Source organism: Oncorhynchus mykiss, chromosome 10 (assembly GCF_013265735.2).
Source record: "Oncorhynchus mykiss isolate Arlee chromosome 10, USDA_OmykA_1.1, whole genome shotgun sequence".
In the NCBI taxonomy this organism is placed as follows: domain Eukaryota; kingdom Metazoa; phylum Chordata; class Actinopteri; order Salmoniformes; family Salmonidae; genus Oncorhynchus; species Oncorhynchus mykiss.
Window position 1 is genome coordinate 31,381,350 of NC_048574.1, and position 22,396 is coordinate 31,403,745.

The window sequence follows — 22,396 nt, forward strand, 5'->3', positions numbered from 1 at the left end:
ACACATGCACTCTGTAGTCTCATGGTGAATCTCATCCACAGCTCAGCCATTGAAGATATAAAAAAATGCCCTAGGCTGTCTGTGTATCTAATGTGCTTATGAAAGAGAGAGTGAAGTATTCCACTTTATCTCAAGGTTTTTGCTCTCTTTGAGAGGTGTTCATTGTGAATAACACGTGTTTTATCTCTCCTCCTCCCTCTCTCCTCCTCCACATCCTCTCTCCTCCTCCTCCCGCTCTTCTCTCTCCTCCCCCCTTCAGATTTGTGCTGGAGCAGTACAATGCCCTCTCTTGGCTGACGTGTGACCCCGCAACGCAGGACCGGCGCTCCTGTCTTCCCATCCACTTTGTGGTGCTCAACCAGATGTACAACTTCATCATGAACATGTTGTAACAAATAGCCTGAGGGGGAGTAGGAGAAGTGGAGGGGACACGCCTAAGGAAATTCCAACCTGACAGGCTGATGCTGGACTGCAGTGTTGGACTTCACTATGCATTGTGTGGATCTAGATCTGAATAGGAGATCAGAGGGCTTCCGGATTGAAGAAAGCCCTCAGCCATAGAAACGGCTCAGTCTGCTCCTGCCACTGTGACACACACAAGAAGATGAAGAAGGAAGAGGAGGAGGAAGAAAAAGAGGGAGATTTCTGGAACTGTTATGCTAATAACAGGAACAAGAGAAAAAAAAAGATCCATAGTCAGATAGTCCTTTTGGAAAACGTCTGTAAAATATTGGAAGAAAGGGGACATTTCGGTGAACAAAAACTCGAGAATGGATCCTTGGTTTTAAGACCCGAAATATTCACTTTTTTCCTTTGGATGAAATGTTATCCAAATGAAATGCCTGCATCTATCTTATTTATTATACGTTTTTAATTGTATAATTTGTCTTATTTCTAAAACTCTTTTATTTATATATATATATATAAAATATAGAAGGTTTATATCGCCTTCCTGCTTTTTAAGCAACTTGTCTAAGATATATGTAATAATCTTAATTAAAAAACAAACAAACACCCAGAAAAATGAAATAAAGTTGCAGTAGGTTGCTTTTAGAGTATTATTTTTTGTATTGGGGACAGAATATTTGTATTGTCACGATGTACAGAAGAAGTAGATTGGGGTATTATGTCCATGCCTTTGTGCGTGGAGGATTTACAGCTAAGCTGTAGCAGCAGAGGACTTGTACAGCAATGAAGTTCACTGTGTTCAAATAAAGAGGTACATTGTCGTATATAGTATTTTATACCACACATTTAGACACACAAACCAAACGGCAATATATATATATATATATATAGATAATTATATATGAATGCCATGCCAGCGATGGGTGGTGCGGCTTCTGTTCTAGGAATAAAGTGTGTCAACTCAATTTTACATGTGCTTGTGTGTTGTGGTTCTTGCTTATTGGGTGAGTGATTGTGATGTGCAACTATTTGACAAGGACGCCAATAGTGGAGTGGAAGAAAACTATTGGCTTCTCTTGGATGTAGCTGACCTCACGTTTGACCCCTGTCTGGTGACAGATCTTGATGGAGAAAGAAAAAAGAATAGAGCATGAATGGTTCCTTTCAGATTCAGCACATCCCTCTATACCTCTTCTTATCCATACAAATCCCAATTTGCTCTTGAGGTTTTGCTTTTTGGCACCATTTCTGAGTGGTAACATATGCATTTGGACTAGAGGTCGACCAATTATGATTTTTCAACGCCGATACCGATTATTGTATGACCAAAAAAGCCGATGCCGGTTAATCGGCCGATATAAAAAATGTATTTGTAATAATGACAATTACAAACAATACTGAATTAACACTTATTTTAACTTGATTTAATACATCAATGAAATCAATTTAGCCTCAAGTAGATAATGAAACATGTTCAATTTGGTTTAAATAATGCAAAAACAAAGTGTTGGAGAAGAACGTAAAAGTGCAATATTTGCCATGTAAGAAAGCTAACGTTTCAGTTCCTTGCTCAGAACATGAGAACATATGAAAGCTGGTGGTTCCTTTTAACATGAGTCTTCAATATTCCCAGGTAAGAAGTTTTAGGTTGTAGTTATTATAGGACTATTTCCCTCTATACCATTTGTATTTCATTAACCTTTGACTATTGGATGTTCTTATAGGCACTTTAGTATTGCCAGTGTAACAGTATAGCTTCCGTCCCTCTCCTCGCTCCTCGCTGGGCTCGAACCAGCAACACAACGACAACATCCACCACATCGAAGCAGCGTTACCCATACAGAGCAAGGGAAACAACCACCCCAAGGCTCAGAGTGAGTGAAGTTTGAAACGCTATTAGCGCGCTAACTAGCCAGCCATTTCACCTCGTGACCTCATCTCGGGAGTTGATAGGTTTGAAGTCATAAACAGCCATGCTTGATGCACAACGAAGAGCTTCTGGCAAAACGCACGAAAGTGTTGTTGGAATTCATGTTTACGAGCCTAATTCTGCCTACCACCGCTCAGTCAGATTGCTAGATGCTTGTATGCATTGGATGCGTTGGATTTTATGCAACGCAGGACACGCTAGATAATATCTAGTAATATCATCAACCATGTGTAGTTAACTAGTGATTATGATTGATTGTTTTTTATAAGATAAGTTTAATGCCAGCTAGCAACTTACCTTGGCTTACTGCATTTGCGTAACAGTCTCCTTGTGGAGTGCAACGAGAGAGAGGCAGGTCGTTATTGCGTTGGGACTAGTTAACTGTAATGTTGCAAGATTGGATCCCCCGAGCTGACAAGGTGAAAATCGGTCTTTCTGCCCCGGAACAAGGCAGTTAACCCACCGTTCCTAGGCCGTCATTGAACATAAGAATGTGTTCTTAACTGACTTGCCTAGTTAAATAAAGATTAAATAAAGATGTAAAAAAAAATAAGAATAATCAGCGCCCAAAAATACCGATTTCCGACTGTTATGAAAACTTGAAATCGTCCCTAATTAATCGGCCATTCCGATTAGTCGGTCGACCTCTAATTTGGACCAACTCCATTTGACTTCTGTGTGGTGTAAATTAATAACTTTGGCCAAATGGATGGGTGCCCATTGGATATGCAGTGTTTATTTGTGCAGAGGAACATCATATCTAGTATCTTCACCTGTTCAGAATAAAACTGTACTTTCAGTAAAATCCAAATTTGACACCGCATGGTGTATTCATGCATGTACTTGCAAGAAATGTTTTATCATCAAGATGTACTACTATGGTCTGCTTTTGTGTGTAAATAGACCTCTATTCATATACATATATATATATATACTGTATATATATATATTTTTTTTTAGTGCTACATTACCTTTCTGTTTTGTTCATAGTCCTGTTTGGTTGACAAATAGTTCCTCCCACAATACAGGTGATGGCTGCATGCCGTTGGTGCGAAGCAACATCAGGACCTTTGATGACATGATTTTTGTAAAGTTCAAGCAGTCAACATTACTGTTGCTGTGTTCAAAACAACAGGGAACTCGAAAATCTCAGACTTCAGTGAGTTCACTGGCCTCTTTCTAGAGCTCCAACTTTCCGACCTGAAGATCACTGACATCGTGATTTGACCTCTAAGTTCCCAGTTGTTTTGAACGTAGCATGAGAATCCCAAACCACTCCTTTTGGCACCTACCAAATAATGATTTGTTCGTTTTGAATGACTCTTTTAACTGACTCGAGAGTCATGATTCGTTTTTCTGAGTGATTTGTTCCCTTGACTTGCTGGCCGCAATACATTCCAGACCTGGCGCAAGAACGGGTCTGTGACCAATCTGTCATTATTACTACGAAGAACCCATCCAGATCCTGATCTGCCTTATGAATATTTATATAAGCACATTTTCGTGAAACAGTTTCATAGCAATAATAACGTTTTTGTTTCTCAAAATCATTGTCATGTGGTTAATCATAAAAATCTTAAGTAAAGTTATAAAAATCTAAAAGTTTAAATTCAACTAGCCTCTGCTATATGGACACTGTGATCTATTGCAGCTAAATAAATGAGAGCATAGAACTCAGAGATAGCCTATAGGCCAATGCAGCAGTAGGCCTATAACTTCCATCATCAACTAAGTAAAAAACAGGCCTAAAGTCGACAAATAAAAACAGTAGAAAATATCCTATTCCTACATATTCATGCATTCTGGAGATGCACCATATATTCACCACACCCCCCTCGCCTTCTTGATGCAATGTTTTAAATTATACTCGAGACACATTATCTTAACACATATTTTAGATGCTTTTCACAGACAGCCACTCAATCAGCTAGACATATTGCCAGGCGCAATCCACAGCTAGTAATGCTCTCAGTAATGCTCCCAGGTGAAGTATTTTGAATGATTTTGTTTAGACAGGTGTAATTATATAATTTTGGCAAAACATACATGTACTTTAGGACAGTACATGTACTTTAGAGACAGCAGATTTTCTGACTAAATACACTGCATTCTTTGAGCGAGGTAGTTAGCAAACCAGGCCATAAACCATCAGAAACACCAATACTCCTTAGCCGGCCAACAAAAATGGAATTGTCTACCATATCAAAAGCTTTGGCCAAGTCAATAAAAATAGCAGCACAACATTTCTTAGAATCAAGGGCAATGGTGACATCATTGAGGACCTTTAAGGTTGCAGTGACACATCCATAACCTGAGTGGAAACCAGATTGCATACCAGAGAGAATACTATAGACATCAAGAAAGTCAGTCAGCCTCCTGAGTGGTGCAGTGGTCTAAGTCACTGTGCTAGCTGTGCCACTAGAGATTCTGGGTTCGAGTCCAGGCTCTGTCACAGCCGGGTGAGACCGGGAGACCCGTGGGGCAGTGTACAATTGGCCCAGCGTCGTCTGGGTTAGGGGTTGGCCGGCAGGGATGTCCTTGTCCAATCATGCTCTAGCAGCTCCTGTGGGGGGCCGTGCCCAGTGCATGCTGACAGGTGTACAGTGTTTCCTCTGACACATTGGTGCTTCTGGGTTAAGTGGGCATTGTGTCAAGAAGCAGTGCAGCTTGGTTGGGTTGTGTTTTGGAGGACACACGACTCTCAACCTTCGGGACTTTCAGCGATGAGACAAGACTTTAACTACCAGTTTGATACCACGAAAAAGGTGGTGACCACAGACCACTTCTCAGTTCCTATGCTTCCTGGCTGATGTTTTGGTCACTTTTGAATGCTGGCGGTGCTTTCACTCTAGTGGTTGCATGAGACGGAGTCTACAACCCACACAAGTGGCTCAGGTAGTGCAGCTCATCCAGGATGGCACATCAATGCGAGCTGTGGCAAGAAGGTTTGCTGTGTCTGTCAGCGTAGTGTCCAGAGCATGGAGGCGCTACCAGGAGACAGGCCAGTACATCAGGAGACGTGGAGGAGGCCGTAGGAGGGCAACAACCCAGCAGCAGGACCGCTACCTCCGCCTTTGTGCAAGGAGGAGCAGGAGGAGCACTGCCAGAGCCCTGCAAAATTACCTCCAGCAGGCCACAAATGTGCATGTGTCTGCTCAAACGGTCAGAAACAGACTCCACGAGGGTGGTATGAGGGCCCGACGTCCACAGGTGGGGGTTGTGCTTACAGCCCAACACCGTGCAGGACGTTTGGCATTTGCCAGAGAACACCAAGATTGGCAAATTCGCCACTGGCGCCCTGTGCTCTTCACAGATGAAAGCAGGTACACACTGAGCACATGTGACAGACGTGACCGAGTCTGGAGACGCCGTGGAGAACGTTTTGCTGCCTGCAACATCCTCCAGCATGACCGGTTTGGCGGTGGGTCAGTCATGGTGTGGGGTGGCATTTCTTTGGAGGGCCGCACAGCCCTCCATGTGCTCGCCAGAGGTAGCCTGACTGCCATTAGGTACCGAGATGAGATCCTCAGACCCCTTGTGAGACCATATGCTGGTGCGGTTGGCCCTGGGTTCCTCCTAATGCAAGACAATGCTAGACCTCATGTGGCTGGAGTGTGTCAGCAGTTCCTGCAAGAGGAAGGCATTGATGCTATGGACTGGCCCGCCCGTTCCCCAGACCTGAATCCAATTGAGCACATCTGGGACATCATGTCTCACTCCATCCACCATTGCACCACAGACTGTCCAGGAGTTGGCGGATGCTTTAGTCCAGGTCTGGGAGGAGATCCCTCAGGAGACCATCCGCCACCTCATCAGGAGCATGCCCAGGCGTTGTAGGGAGGTCATACAGGCATGTGGAGGCCACACACACTACTGAGCCTCATTTTGACTTGTTTTAAGGACATTACATCAAAGTTGGATCAGCCTGTAGTGTGGTTTTCCACTTTCATTTTGAGTGTGACTTCATGGGTTGATACATTTGATTTCCATTGATAATTTTTGTGTGATTTTGTTGTCAGCACATTCAACTATGTAAAGAAAAAAATATTTAATAAGAATTGTTCATTCATTCAGATCTAGGATGTGTTATTTTAGTGTTCCCTTTATTTTTTTGAGCAGTGTATTTATTAAGAAGGCACAATGCGCGCTACTATGGTGAGCGAGCGTTGCACCTTTTAATTTTCAAGTATTGATTACTCATTTATGTGTCTCTGTCTGCAAGTGGGCCTCCTAAAAGTTAGGCTATATCCTATATTCAAAACGTAGCAAGGGTCGCTGTCATCATCTTTGCTGCTTTAAGTTCAGCAGCCATACCCGCGAAATCAGGTGCGTGTGTGGTCTCAATTTAATAGAGTAGAATATATAGCCTATACATGGGCGGAGAAGCACGGGGCACTTACTGTATGTAACATCTGACCAAGTTTTCAGTTGTCTTATCTGAAAATGCTGTTTTGTATTTGTTTGGAGAGAAATGCAACATTTCTTGGATAATGATTTGTAAGATGTAGACAAGTTTACTACACGGTCTGCCTCTACACAGGCTGCTTCATGGATGCATCCATGGTGTGGTGTCTCATGTTTTATCCCCCTCTTTCTCAGAGTTTCCCTCCCTGCTTTCCATCATAGATGTGGCAGAGGCTTTGTGAGAAACGGTGACTGGTTCCTGTGCCTGCTGGTTGCTAATGTCCCCGAAAGCTTTAATGACGGTTGACTGAAAGATACAAAATAATGTCTATGCTAATAGTAAATGGACAATAAAGATCCTATGCTGTTCTAATCTGTATGTTTGGAGAAGGGTTAGCTGCATCCCAATATGTTGACCGGAGTGTGGGTGTGTCGAAAGGATAGTAGTGGGTTTGTGGAAAGGAGTGGGTGTTGTCGACAGTGCTCTGCAATAGGTTAGAGCATGGGTGTCAAACTCTGGCCCGTGGGCCAAATTTGGCCCGCGGGGTAATTATATTTGGCCCGCGAGACAATACCAAATTACTACTAGAGCTGGCCCGCCGGTATTATACAGCGCATTCACCACTAATACTACGAATCCCATAATGCTCTGCTATTTTCGCGCGCCAATCAGGACAGGACCCAGAAACGCTCTCTCCTCTGTGACAGTAGTCATAGCAACATAGACGCTACAACTGTCAGCGAGCTAACCCTTCCCAAAAATGGCGAAAAGAAAGGCAGAAAACAGGAGCTTTCTGGACAAGTGGGAGGCAGAATATCTGTTTACAAATGTAAAAGACAAACCTGTTTGTCTTGTTTGTGGAGTCAACGTGGCTGTAAGTAAGGAGTACAACATTAGACGACACTATGAAACGAAACACCATGACAAATACAAGGACCTGGACATGACTCAAAGGAGCCAGAAAGTAGAGGAGATGAAAAGAAGTTTGGTTTCACAACAGAATATGTTTAAAAAAGCCACATCACAAAGCGAGGCTGCTGTAAAGGCTAGTTATATAGTGGCAGCAGAGATCGCAAAATCAGCCCGGCCCTTTAATGAGGGAGAGTTCATGAAAAAGTGCATGATGAAGGTTTGTGACCTCGTATGCCCAGAGAAAAAACAAGCATTTTCAAACGTGAGCCTGAGCAGGAACACAGTAGCTGATCGCACATGTGATCTTGCCACCAATCTGTATGACCAGCTGATGGAAAAGGGAAAAGATTTTGTTGCGTTCTCCCTCGCTGTGGATGAGAGCTGCGACGCATCTGATACTGCTCAGCTGTCAGTCTTCATCCGTGGAGTGGACTCAAATCTGTGTGTTACGGAGGAGCTATTAGGATTCAAATCAATGCATGGCACAACCACAGGAAAGGAAATCTTTGAGGAGGTTTCCAAATGTGTAACTGAAATAAAGCTGCCGTGGGATAAACTCGTTGGATTAACGACAGATGGTGCGCCAGCGATGTGCGGTAAAAAGAGTGGACTGGTGGGCATGGTTCGGGAGAAGATGCGGGAAGAGAACTGTGCAGGTGAGCTAACTGTTTACCACTGCATCATACATCAGGAAGCACTGTGTGCCAAAGCCCAAAAGATGGAACATGTTATGACCACAGTAACACAGGTAGTTAACTTTATAAGAGCCAAAGGTCTAAATCACCGCCAGTTTAAATCTTTTCTGGAGGAGTGTGGTTCGGAATACGCAGACGTGCCGTATCACACAGAGGTGAGATGGCTAAGCAGAGGAAAAGTACTGAACAGATGTTTCGAGCTACGTGAGGAAATATGTCAATTCCTGGAAACCAAAGGGAAGGATACAGCAGAGCTCCGGGAGCAAAAGTTCCTGTGTGAGCTGGCCTTTCTCTGTGACATCTCGAGCCATCTCGATGCGCTGAACCTGCAGCTTCAGGGGCGGGGGCGCATCATCACAGACATGTACGCTGCAGTGAGGGCCTTCAAAACTAAACTGTGCCTGTGGGAGAATCAGATGCTGCAAGGAAACCCTTGCCATTTTCCCTGCTGCCAATCCATAAAAGCGCAGATCTCTACCGCCGTGTTCCCATGCGCACAGTTTTGCTGAAAAACTCAGTGTTCTCGCCGCTGAGTTTAGCCGGCGATTTGCCGACTTCGATGCCCAGAAATGCAAGTTTGAACTGCTTAGTAATCCCTTCGCAGTTGATGTGGAAAATGCACCAACCAACATCCAAATGGAGCTGATTGAACTCCAGTGCAACGACACGCTGAAGTCAAAGTATGATGCTGTGGGCGCCGCACAGTTTCCACGGTTCATCCCTGACACAATGCCTCAGCTCCGCACCCAAGCTGCTCAGATGCTCTCCATGTTCGGCAGCACTTATCTATGCGAGCAACTTTTCTCCTCGATGAAGATGACCAAAACAACTCACGGGAGATGTCTGACTGATGAACATCTTCGCTCGATACTGAGGATTTCTTCAGCTCAGAGCTTGAGCCCAGACATTGATGAACTAGCATCCAAGAAAAGATGCCAGGTATCTGGCTTGGGCACATCAGATTAGACCAGTGTGAAATAATTAACGTTTTCTTTATGCACTTTTTCTTGCTACAAGGCATGGGCTTGAATGGTTGATTGATTTATTATCATTTTATTTGTAAAATTATTAGCCAGTGGAAAAAGTTTATTTAGGTATTTAAATCAGAAGGCTGCAAATAGAAAAGGGGCATACAATTTTTATTTAAATGTTATTTATTTAATAAATGAATGCCATTGATGTGTTTTTTCATTTGAAATTCGATTTTGCATGTCTCCGCTATTAAATTATATATTGTATGGTAATAAGCGATGCTTGTTCCATATTCAATGTTAAAGCAAAACTTGTTTGGGTCCATATTAAAAGGTTAATTTGTTCAATGTTGGCCCGTGACTTTGTTCAGGTTTTACATTTTGGCCCACTGAGTATTTGAGTTTGACACCCCTGGGTTAGAGTTTTGATTGAGCTCTATTTCTTTTCTTCCGTTTCTTACCATGCATCTACCATTTATTGCGCTACCGTACCATAAGACTTTGGACTGTTTTTAATTAAGCAAAGGATGATTCTGAGTTGTATTTCACTGTTATTTTATTTTGACACATAGTCAGTTGTAAAACTGTTAGTTTATTTTTTATTAAAAGTTTTGATGCTTTGTGCTTTGTATGGGTGTGTTTACTGTGACTGTCACCCTGATTGGCTACAAGGTAGCTACTTCCCACACCTTTGCGGGACAGTAGTGTTTGTCAAGTGGGAGCTAATGACACTGTGCCCCGTATTGTTGCCGTTCATGTGCTCCCCATTGAGTAGTAGACTATGTATGTATCAAGGTGACGTCTAGATGCTCATCAATGTTAGTTATTTATTGTGTAGGTTGCTATGCTAATTGAAATAAAATCATGTGAGCAGAAAAATTGTAGCTACCGCTGGCGGCACAACCATGAGACCCAGTAGGAAGCACTTCAAGTCGGCAGGCACACACCGGAGTACTGGTTGCCGGGTTACTATCTACTCGTAGTGCAGCCCAATCAAAAATGCAAAACAGTCTTGAGTGTTAACAAATCTGCCCAATTAGCTGATTCGCTTTCCACCCACTCCTTTTGACACACCCACATTCGCCCATACTCCGGTCGCCATATTGGGCTGTAGCTACTTGTATGTTTGGGATCTTACAGTATGGTGCACAAACTGTTTAGCTTTCATTAGTCAACTAATCTATTAGTATTAATGGCTATTTGGTTTTATTGAGCCCGGAGCCTGACATATGCTTGGCAAAATCATCCTAGAGGGAGTATACTTAATCTAATAGATCTCATTGTAATTCTAGACAGAGAATTATTGACGTTGGCTGGCTATTTCCTGTTTTTTCTCTCTCACCCAATTAGGTATTTCCACTCGTAGTTGGACAATGTTTCAACCCCAGGAGGTAGGACTAGTCTAATGTTAATGTATTCTCCTTATAATATTGATGATGCATATGATTGTCTCGCTACAGGGCCTGTGTGTGTGTGTGTTCTCTGCTTTAAAATACACATTATGAAGGAGGAAATGGAGATCTAGCGCCTCTAGTTGTCTCTCTAGTGCCTCCTTACCCCCCAGGGCTCAGGTCTGAGTCAATAGCTTATTTGCGTTAGCGAGGCGAGAAGGGATGAAGAAGTCAGTCGTTAGGCAGCGTTACATTACATAGTGCTGAACATTAGTGAATCCTCATGGCTTGTTATTGGAATTGGCCTCTTTTATTGTATCGCATTTAAATGAATCACTTTAAGTTGGTGAAACGGTCGGGAAATGGACCGTGTCTCGAGTTATTGCATAGCCTAGTCTATAACATGAAGCGGTAACTAACTCAGTTGCTCTGAGTATTTTATGGCATATGCAATTCTCTGTAAGTAGCGGAGATGGAAGCTAATATCCTTTCAGTCACCATCTCAGTTGACCATAAACATTTAGCCTTTTAAACTGACAGCTGCAGTGAAGAACAGGCCAAAAAGAGAAGCCCTGTTAAAGTGCAGTAGCTTTTGAGAGCTATTAGATCTTATTACAGGCAAATAAATGAGTAATGATACCATGGTTCATTGTATTTCTGTAAGCAGTCCGTCAGCTATGACATAATGCACTGCTACAGACATGGAAGGCATCACAAATAGACAATAAAATGCTCTGGTGGGAGTAATAGTGCAGATCCTTGAGAGAAGGTTAATAAGTGGAGCACTGTGGTCTATAAAAACATGGAACAATGTCTTGATGCGTCTTTGAAAATACTGATATCCTTTGCTATTATTCCAACGTTCAAGTACCAATAAGTGCCAACTCTGCTAAATAAAACAATGGATTAATTGAATACTCCGATCAAATCCCATTATTTCAAAACTCTTTTTTTTTAAATGTGCTTTGGAATTCCATAAAGCTTTCCATATCCTCAGAAAAGAACCCTTCTCTACATAATGTTGGAACCAATATCTCTACTGTGTGTGCAGGGGCCTAATGAAGAATGGGGAATGTCAGGATGAGGAGAGCATGGGTGGGAGGTGCCGGACAGAAGCACTGAGGAAGCTGTGTCAGATAAACCCCTCCCAGGCTCTCAACATCAGAGCCATGGTGGTCAGTCTGTCTTACATAATTTTCACACTATCGTGCTGACCTGAACCATTTGTTCTTTCAGCATGGATCCAGCTAGGTTGGATATGTAACCAGGCCAGCCAGCACAGTACAGCTCGTCTTTTATTAAACCTTTTTTAAAGCGGCAATCAGCAGTAAAAACAATGACAAAGCATTTTCCCCTTGTCTGTTTCGGTAAAAAGCTGAGGGATGGGGCTGGATAAATTGAGTAAAACAAGCTTATATTTTGGGTTCCTTATGGGGTACGAAAGTTCAACTAGGCCCATGAGGCATTTCAAAGTTATATTCTTCAAGAATCAATGGGTACATATAAAAAAAATGGATGTAGCGATTGCTGATTGCCCCTTTAAGTTGTGCCAATGCCAATGCCAGTTTGCTGCCCTGAAGAGAACCGCTGTGAATCTATAGAAAACCTCACTGTCGTTCTATGTGTGTCCCCTGTCCCCAGGTGGAGGAGTGTCACCTGCCAGGTCTGAGTGTGGCCCTGACCCTGGACTATAAGCCTGACGTGGCCGACGATGCGGTCAGCCCTCTGGTGTCCTACATCAGTGGCTTGCTGCTGGGCCCCAATGGGAAAGTACGCACTTGGTTCAGCATGTTCATATGCAACGGACAACCGGTGAGAAACACAGACCACTGCCTACAGTAACATATAGGGCCATACATATTTGAATTCTACATACTTACTCAATTTGTTTTGACTTATCAGTGACCCAAGCACTGCCCTACCATTGTATCGCTGAGTTGTCATAGTGTGGTGTTGGCGGTCATAATGTTAGTAACCGAATTTACAGTGCATTCTGAAAGTATTCAAACCCTTTTACTTTTTACACATTTTGTTACATCACAGCCTTATTTTAAAATGGGTTAAATAAAAACAATCCTCATCAATCTACACACAATACCCCTTAATGGCAAAAACCAAGCCACGAGGTTGAAGGAATTGTCCGTATTGTGTCAAGGCACAGATCTGGAGAAGGACACCAACACATTTCTGCAGCATTGAAGGTCCCCAAGAACACAGTGACCTCCATCATTCTTACAGTGCCTTGCGAAAGTATTCGGCCCCCTTGAAATTTGCGACCTTTTGCCACATTTCAGGCTTCAAACATAAAGATATAAAACTGTATTTTTTTGTGAAGAATCAACAACAAGTGGGACACAATCATGAAGTGGAATGACATTTATTGGATATTTAAAACTTTTTTAACAAATCAAAAACTGAAAAATTGGGCGTGCAAAATTATTCAGCCCCCTTAAGTTAATACTTTGTAGCGCCACCTTTTGCTGCGATTACAGCTGTAAGTCGCTTGGGGTATGTCTCTATCAGTTTTGCACATCGAGAGACTGACATTTTTTCCCATTCCTCCTTGCAAAACAGCTCGAGCTCAGTGAGGTTGGATGGAGAGCATTTGTGAACAGCAGTTTTCAATTCTTTCCACAGATTCTCGATTGGATTCAGGTCTGGACTTTGACTTGGCCATTCTAACACCTGGATATGTTTATTTTTGAACCATTCCATTGTAGATTTTGCTTTATGTTTTGGATCATTGTCTTGTTGGAAGACAAATCTCCGTCCCAGTCTCACGTCTTTTGCAGACTCCATCAGGTTTTCTTCCAGAATGGTCCTGTATTTGGCTCCATCCATCTTCCCATCAATTTTAACCATCTTCCCTGTCCCTGCTGAAGAAAAGCAGGCCCAAACCATGATGCTGCCACCACCATGTTCGACAGTGGGGAAGGTGTGTTCAGGGTGATGAGCTGTGCTGCTTTTACGCCAAACATAACGTTTTGCATTGTTGCCAAAAAGTTCAATTTTGGTTTCATCTGACCAGAGCACCTTCTTCCACATGTTTGGTGTGTCTCCCAGGTGGCTTGTGGCAAACTTTAAACGAACACTTTTATGGATATCTTTAAGAAATGGCTTTCTTCTTGCCACTCTTCCATAAAGGCCAGATTTGTGCAATATACGACTGATTGTTGTCCTATGGACAGAGTCTCCCACCTCAGCTGTAGATCTCTGCAGTTCATCCAGAGTGATCATGGGCCTCTTGGCCGCATCTCTGATCAGTCTTCTCCTTGTATGAGCTGAAAGTTTAGAGGGACGGCCAGGTCTTGGTAGATTTGCAGCGGTCTGATACTCCTTCCATTTCAATATTATCGCTTGCACAATGCTCCTCGGGATGTTTAAAGCTTGGGAAATCTTTTTGTATCCAAATCCGGCTTTAAACTTCTTCACAACAGTATATCGGACCTGCCTGGTGTGTTCCTTGTTCTTCATGATGCTCTCTGCGCTTTTAACGGACCTCTGAGACTATCACAGTGCAGGTGCATTTATACGGAGACTTGATTACACACAGATGGATTGTATTTATCATCATTAGTCATTTAGGTCAACATTGGATCATTCAGAGATCCTCACTGAACTTCTGGAGAGAGTTTGCTGCACTGAAAGTAAAGGGGCTGAATAATTTTGCACGCCCAATTTTTCAGTTTTTGATTTGTTAAAAAAGTTTGAAATATCCAATAAATGTCGTTCCACTTCATGATTGTGTCCCACTTGTTGTTGATTCTTCACAAAAAAATACAGTTTTATATCTTTATGTTTGAAGCCTGAAATGTGGCAAAAGTTCGCAAAGTTCAAGGGGGCCGAATACTTTCGCAAGGCACTGTAAATGGAAGAAGTTTGGAACCACCAAGGCTCATCCTAGAGCTGGCTGCCGTTTAAACTGAGCAATCATGGGAGAAGGTTGTTTGTCAGGGAGTTGATCATGAACCCAATGGTCACTCTGAAGAAGCGCCATAATTCCTTTTGTGGAGATGGGAGAACCTTCCAGAAGGACAACCATCTCTGCAGCACTCCACCAATAATGCCTTTATGGTAGAGTGGCCAGACAGAAGCCACTCCTTAGTAAAAGGCACATGACAGCCTGCTTGGAGTTTGCCAAAAGGCACTTAAATACTCTCAGACCATGAGAAACAAGATTCTCTGGTCTGATGAAACCAAGATTTAACTCTTTGGCCTGAATGCCAAGCATCACATCTGGAGGAAACCTGGTACCATCCCTACGGTGATGCATGGTGTTGGCAGCTGCATTATGCTGTGGGGATATTTTTCAGCGGCAGGGACTAGGAGACTAAGGATTGAGGGAGAGTTCCTTGACGAAAACCTGCTTCAGAGCACTCAGGACCTCAGGTGAAAGACTCTAAGCACACAGACAACGCAGGATAGGCTTCGGGACAAGTCTCAATGTCCTTGAGTGGCCCAGCTAGAGCCTGGACTTGAACCCGATCGAACATCTCTGGAGAGACCTAAAAATAGCTGTGCAGCGACGCTTCCCATCCAACCTGACATAGCTTGAGAGGATCTGCACAGAAGAACGTGAGAAACTCCCCAAATATAGGTGTGCCAAGCTTGCCGCATCAAACCCAAGAAGACTTGAGGCTATAATTGCTGCCAACAGTGCTTCAACAAATTACTGATTAAAGGGTCTGAATACTTATGTAAATGTGATATTTCAGCTTAATTTTTTAATAACTTTGATAAAATGTCTAAAAACCTGTTTTTGCTTCGTCATTGTGGGGTATTGTGTGTAGATTGACAATTTAATACATTTTATAATAAGGCTGTAACGTAACAAAATGTGGAAAAAGTCAAGGGGTCTGAAGACTTTCCGAATGCACTGTATGTCCCTCTAACTACCCTGAAATGCCTCTGTCAGTCCTACGGCTATTTTGTGCAGTAATCATCCGTCTATGAACCTGAGTTATACTGTTAACACTGAGGCAGTTTGCCCTAGTAGGAAGGCCCCTCAGTGCAGCTCACTCTGTACAGCTCAAACAGAAATATCACAGTCATGTCTACTGCTGATAAACCTCCCAGTAAAGCAATAAATACAATCAAGAATCCCATAAATGTGCAAAAAATAGCCTACATTAACATATTTAGGTTAAGAAGCGAGGTTCATGAAATCGATAACGTGCTAGTGCAGATTTCATTCATATATTGACCATCTCTGAAACTGACTTAGATAATACCTTTGATACAGTGTTAGCAATGCATGGTTTCAACTTCTTGAGAAGAGGTAGGAATCCCAACGGTGGTTGTGGTGCCGTTTATATTCAGTCACATATCTGCTTAGAGAGGATCTCATTTCAAATGCTGTTGAAGTAATATGGCTACAGGTTCACCTGCCTCAACTAAAGGCCATTCTTGTGGGACGTTGCTATAGACCACCAAGTGCTAACAGTCAATATCTGGATATTATGTGTGAAATGCTTGATAATGTATGTGATATCAATAGAGGGGTATCTTTTCTGCATGACCTAAGTATTGACTTGCTTTCATCAAGCTGCCCACTCAAGAAAAAGCTCCAAACTGTAACCAGTGCCTGCAACCTGGTTCAGGATATCAGTCAACCTACCAGGGTATTTACAAATAGCACAGGAATTAAATCATCCACATGTATTAATCACATCTTTACTGATTCTGAAGAAATCTGCTCTAAAGCAGTATCCAAATCGATCGGATGTAGTTATCATAATATAGTAGCCATATCTTGGAAAATAAAAGGTCATACAATAAGTTTTGTAGTGATTTCTATGTTGACGATGTAAATAATAGTTGCTCTTCTGTGGTGTACAGTCGAGGTCAAAAGTTTTGAAAATGACACAAATATACATTTTCACATAATCTGCTGCCTCGGTTTGTATAATGGCAATTTGCATGTACTCCAGAATGTTATGAAGAGTGATCAGATGAATTGCAAATAATTGCAAAGACCCTCTTTGCCATGCAAATAGACTGAATCCCCCCAAAACATTTCCACTGCATTTCAGCCCTGCCACAAAAGGATCAGCTGACATCATGTCAGTGATTCTCTCGTTAACACAGGTGTGAGTGTTGAAGAGGACAAGGCTGGAGATCACTCTGTCATGCTGATTGTTTTCAAATAACAGACTGGAAGCTTTAAAAGGAGGGTGGTGCTTGGAATCATTGACCTTCCTCTGTCAACCATGGTTAATTAATCCCATTGAGAACTTGTTGTCAATCCTCAGGAGGCGGGTGGACAAACAAAACCCCACAAATTCTGACAAACTCCAAGCATTGATTATGCAAGAATGGGCTGCAATCAGTCAGGATGTGGCCCAGAAGTTAATTGACAGCATACCAGGGCGGATTGCAGAGGTCTTGAAAAAGAAGGGTCAACCTGCAAATATTGACTCTTTGCATCAACTTCATGTAATTGTCAAGCCTTTGACACTTATGAAATGCTTGTAATTATAATTCAGTATTCCATAATAATATCTGACAAAAATATCTAAAGACACTGAAGCAGCAGACTTTGAAAATTAATATTTGTCATTCTCAAAACTTTTGGTCACGACTGTATAATGAGGAGCAACCAGCATTTATGAAATTGCTTATTCCAGTTACTAATAAGCATTCACGCATTTTAAGAAAATGACTATAAACTGTTAAACCCATGTGGATTGATGTTGAATTCACAGCCGATTAGCAAACGTACTATAAATTGAGAAATTATGTGATTTAAACTGAATAAAAAATAAACTATCCTATGAAACAAAGACATTCTATAAATAATGATAATAAAAAGATTTTGAGCACCGTAGATTACATTTTAGTCACAAAGGCGAAATCGGCTCCATCATTCATTGCATCAGATGGCTCATTGTCACAAAACCCACTTGTATTGCCATCTACTTTAATACATTTTTCATTGGCAAGATTAGCAAATTTAGGCATGACATGCCAACAACAAGTCTTGAGGCGACACATCTATTCATAACTGACCGAATTATGAAAGACAAGCGTTTATATTTTTGAATTCTGTAAAGTGAGTGTGAAAGAGGAGACTAATATTTCTTCAATCAAAAATGACAAGCCACCTGGGTCTGATAACTTAAATGGAAAATTACTGAGGATAATAGCGGACGAAATTGCCACTCCCATTTGCCATCTCTTCAATCTAAGCCTACAGGAATGTGTGTGCCCTCAGACCTGAAGGGAAGTAAAAGTCATTCTGCTATCCAAGAATAGCAAAGCACCCTTTACTGGCACAAACAGCTGACCACCTGTTACCAACCCTTAGTAAACTTTTAGATTTTTGGGGGGTTGACCAGATACAATGCTATTTCACAGTAAACAAATGAACAGATTTTCATCACACTTATATGGAAGGGCATTCAACATGTATGGCACTTACACAAACAACTGATTGGCTGAGAGGAATTGATTATAAAAAGATTGTGGGAGCTGTTTTGTTAGACTTCATTGCAGCTTTTGACATTATCGATCATAGTCTTCTGCTGGAAAAGGTATGTGCTATGGTTTAACATCCCCTGCAATATTGTGGATAAAGACTTACCTGTCTAACAGAACCGTGAGGGTGTTCTTTAAAGGAAGCATCCAACACAATCCAAGTAGAGTCAGGCATTCCCCAGGGCAGCTGTTTAGGACCCTTACTTTTTGAATCTTTACTAATGACTTGCCACTGGCTCTGAGTAAAGCCTGTGTGTCTGCTGATGACTCAACACTATACACGTCAGCTACCACAGCAAGTGAAATCACTGCAACACTTAACAAGAGCTGCAGTTAATTTCAGAGTGGGTGGCAAGGAATAAGTTAGTCCTACATTTTCCTAAAACTAAAAGCATTGTATTTGGGACAAATCATTCACTAAACTCTAAACCTCAACCAAATCTTGTAATGAATAATTTGGAAATTGAGCACTTTGAGGTCATGGTCAAAACACATTGAAGCAACAGTAGCTATGATGGGGAGAGGTCTGTCCCTAAAAAAACGCTACTCTGCTTTCTTAAGGCAGCTCCTACAGGCCCTAGTTTTGTCGCAACGGGACTCAGGAACTTAGGAAAATTGCAAATGGCCTAGAATAGGGCTGGCCCATAAATGTACACAGAGAACTAACATTAATAATATGCATGTCAATCTCTCCTGGCTCAAAGTAGAGAGACTTCATCCCTACTTGAATGCACCTTGGGATCTGTTTTAAACTACTAGCATACAGATCAGACACCCATGCATACCACAAGACATGCCACCAGAGCTCTCTTCACAGTCCACTAGGCCAGAACAGACTATGGGAGGCTCATAGTACTACGTAGCTCCATGACTACATGGAACTATTTCACTTCAAGTAACTCATTGATTTATTTTTATTTTAACTAGGCAAGTCCATTAAGAACACATTCTTATTTACAATGACTGCCTACTCATGCAAGCAGTAAAATCAGGTTTTTAAAAATTATAAAACTAACTCCTTATGCAACAGCGGGGACTTTTTTTGTGGTGTGATTTTCAAATACTCCCATGGGCTTCCAACCACATCAGCACACTGTTTTTTTTTATTAACATTTTATCTGTATTGTTGTATATCCCTTGTTTTCTTTCGCGCAAATAAAACTAAAGAGACACACACAGGCACAGGCACGCATACACACACAGGATAACATACACACCCGTACACATTAAGTTTGTGGTTATAAAGTGCTCGCGCCTGAGGGCACACTGTGTTGTGTAATTTTTTAAATTGTATATAACTGCCTTAATTTTGCTGGACCCCAGTAAGAGTAGCTGCTGCTTTGGCAAGAGTCGTCTGTTCTTTTGACCAATCGTTGGTCGACATTTTTAAACATGTATTTTTCCATATGTTGACACATCCTATGTGTTTTTAGGAAAAACATTCCCTATTCACTCAACCCTTGCTCTCTTTACGTGACACATGTATGCATTGCATGCACATGACCAAAGACCTTTTCGCATGCTGCCTATGTAATTATTACTCAAGAATGTCTGTTATCCCAGAGGACGATTTGGACGGGATTCGTTTTTTTTCCTAACTGCCCCCTGTAATTCTAAATGTTTTAAAAAAAAATCTAAATTGACAGGACGCAAGCCTGGAGGTTTTTTTTATCGTGTTGTCATAGTATTGGAATTGAGGAAGTCTAATCAAATTTTATTAGTCACCTGCTCCGAATACAACCGGTGTAGACCTTACAGTGAAATGCTTACCCCAAACTAGCAATGCAGTTTAAAAAAGAATACATAAAAGTAACAAGTAGTTAAAGAGCAGTAGTAAAATAACAATAACGAGACTGTATACAGGGGCTACCGGTACAGAGTCAATGTGCGGGTGCACCGGTTAAGGTAATTGTGGTAATATGTACATGTAGGTAGAGTTATTAAAGTGACTATGCATAGATAATAACAGAGAGTAGCAGTGGTGTAAAATGGGAGGGCAATGCAAATAGTCTGGGTAGCCATTTGATTAGATGTTCAGGAGTCTTATGGCTTGGGGGTAAAAGCTTTTTAGAAGCCTCTTGGACCTAGACTTGGTGCTCTGGTACCGCTTGCCGTGCGGTAGCAGAGAGAACAGTCTATGACTAGGGTAACTGGAGTCTGACAATTTTTAGGGACCTGTATTATCAGAGGACCTTGGAGTTAGCCAAAAAAACAGGGTATTCTGGTTGGAAATGTTACTCTCCTGCCATCTAATTAGTTTATAAATATATATATATATTTTGCCTTTATTTAACTAGGCAGTCAGTTAAGAACAAATTCTTATTTACAATGACGGCCTACCCCAACCAAACCCTAACCTGGACGACACTGGGCGTCGCCCTATAGGACTCCCAATCACAGCCGGTTGTGATACAGCCTGAAATCAAACCAGGGTCTGTAGGGATGCCTCTAGCAATGAAATGCAGTGTCTTAGATCGCTGCGCCACCTGGGAGATTACTGACATAGCAGATTCGGTTTGGACAAAAATGACAGATGTGGTGTTTTGTGCTCGTGCACATAATTACATTATCCGACCTCCCCCAGTAAAACTAATCCTGTTCGAATAGGGCACAATTGAGCCTGACCTATAGCCAGGGCCGCTCTTTGCCGTTCTGCTGCCATAGGCGAGACCAAAACAAGAATAATCCCAGTAAGCAAAATGTATTTAACTAGGCAAGTCAGTTAAGAACAAATTCTTTCAATGACGACCTAGGAACAGTGGGTTAATTGCCTTGTTCAGGGGCAGAACAACAGATTTGTACCTTTTCAGCTCGGGGATTCGATCTTGCAACCTTTCAGCTACTAGTCCAACGCTCTAACCACTAGGCTACCTGCTTCCCCAAAAATGACGTTGAAAAGATGTAACATACGTCTTTTCCAGACACTGACGTTAGGTTAAATTTAGGTTCTGAATAAAAGGTGAAAATGTACTATCCATATGTTTTAAAATATGCATTTTCCAGAACGCCGAAAAGGCATCTTTTCCGGACATTGAAAAATACATATTTTCCAGATGTTAAAACCAGGTAAATTTTTCATTCTGAATGAAAATGGAAAATACTTATTTTCCTGATGTTGAAAATACGTATTTTACAGATGTATAAAATGTTTATTTTTCTGATGTTGAAATCAGGCTCATTTTTGTTTCTGAATGAAAGTAGAAAAGAAGTCATTTATAGACTATGTTTGGATTATTATAATTATTGGTTCATATTTGGACCTGACCAAAAACCAATGTCTGTGGATGTGGAAAATCCAGGCCGGTCCGGAACCGCACCAAAAAAAGACATCCAAAAGGCGTTGGCGTCGGTCCGTGCTTGCTGAGGTGTAGCCTACAGTGTTGCCTGAAATTGCATGTTATTAACTCCCATCTATGTGGTATGCCTACTGTTTCTAAAACACCAAAAACCGACATCTGTACAGGACCGAAAAAATACTTCCAAAAGACGTCGGCTTGTGCTTACTCTGGTGTAGCCTGCCATTTCAGCCCGCAATGGTTTATGAATGTCCATCCATGTGGTAGGCCCACCGTTTGTAAAACAGGCCATTGCATTGGCTTTATTAGTCCTGATTCCTGTGACTAATCAATTTGGCTATTTATGCACTGAATACAGTGCCTTGCGAAAGTATTCGGCCCCCTTGAAATTTGCGACCTTTTGCCACATTTCAGGCTTCAAACATAAAGATATAAAACTGTATTTTTTTGTGAAGAATCAACAAGTGGGACACAATCATGAAGTGGAACGACATTTATTGGATATTTCAAACTTTTTTAACAAATCAAAAACTGAAAAATTGGGCGTGCAAAATTATTCAGCCCCTTTACTTTCAGTGCAGCAAACTCTCTCCAGAAGTTCAGTGAGGATCTCTGAATGATCCAATGTTGACCTAAATGACTAATGATGATAAATACAATCCACCTGTGTGTAATCAAGTCTCCGTATAAATGCACCTGCACTGTGATAGTCTCAGAGGTCCGTTAAAAGCACAGAGAGCATCATGAAGAACAAGGAACACACCAGGCAGGTCCGAGATACTGTTGTGAAGAAGTTTAAAGCCGGATTTGGATACAAAAAGATTTCCCAAGCTTTAAACATCCCAAGGAGCACTGTGCAAGCGATAATATTGAAATGGAAGGAGTATCAGACCGCTGCAAATCTACCAAGAC

General features: G+C 41.8%; 1 protein-coding gene and 1 pseudogene across 2 annotated transcripts in view; both read left to right on the top strand.

The window, feature by feature from the left end:
* The window catches only part of LOC110534883 (mediator of RNA polymerase II transcription subunit 13-like), a 141,153-nt gene extending 139,924 nt beyond the window's left edge, over positions 1–1,229 (top strand). For both annotated transcript variants that reach the window (XM_036990067.1, XM_036990068.1), the window contains exon 30: positions 260–1,229. In XM_036990067.1, the coding sequence (XP_036845962.1) occupies positions 260–392 (133 nt within the window). In that variant the 3' untranslated portion in view covers positions 393–1,229. The remainder of the gene's footprint in view (positions 1–259) is intronic.
* Positions 1,230–4,870: 3,641 nt separating this feature from the next.
* Positions 4,871–22,396, top strand: part of LOC110534886 — a 66,664-nt pseudogene continuing 49,138 nt past the window's right edge.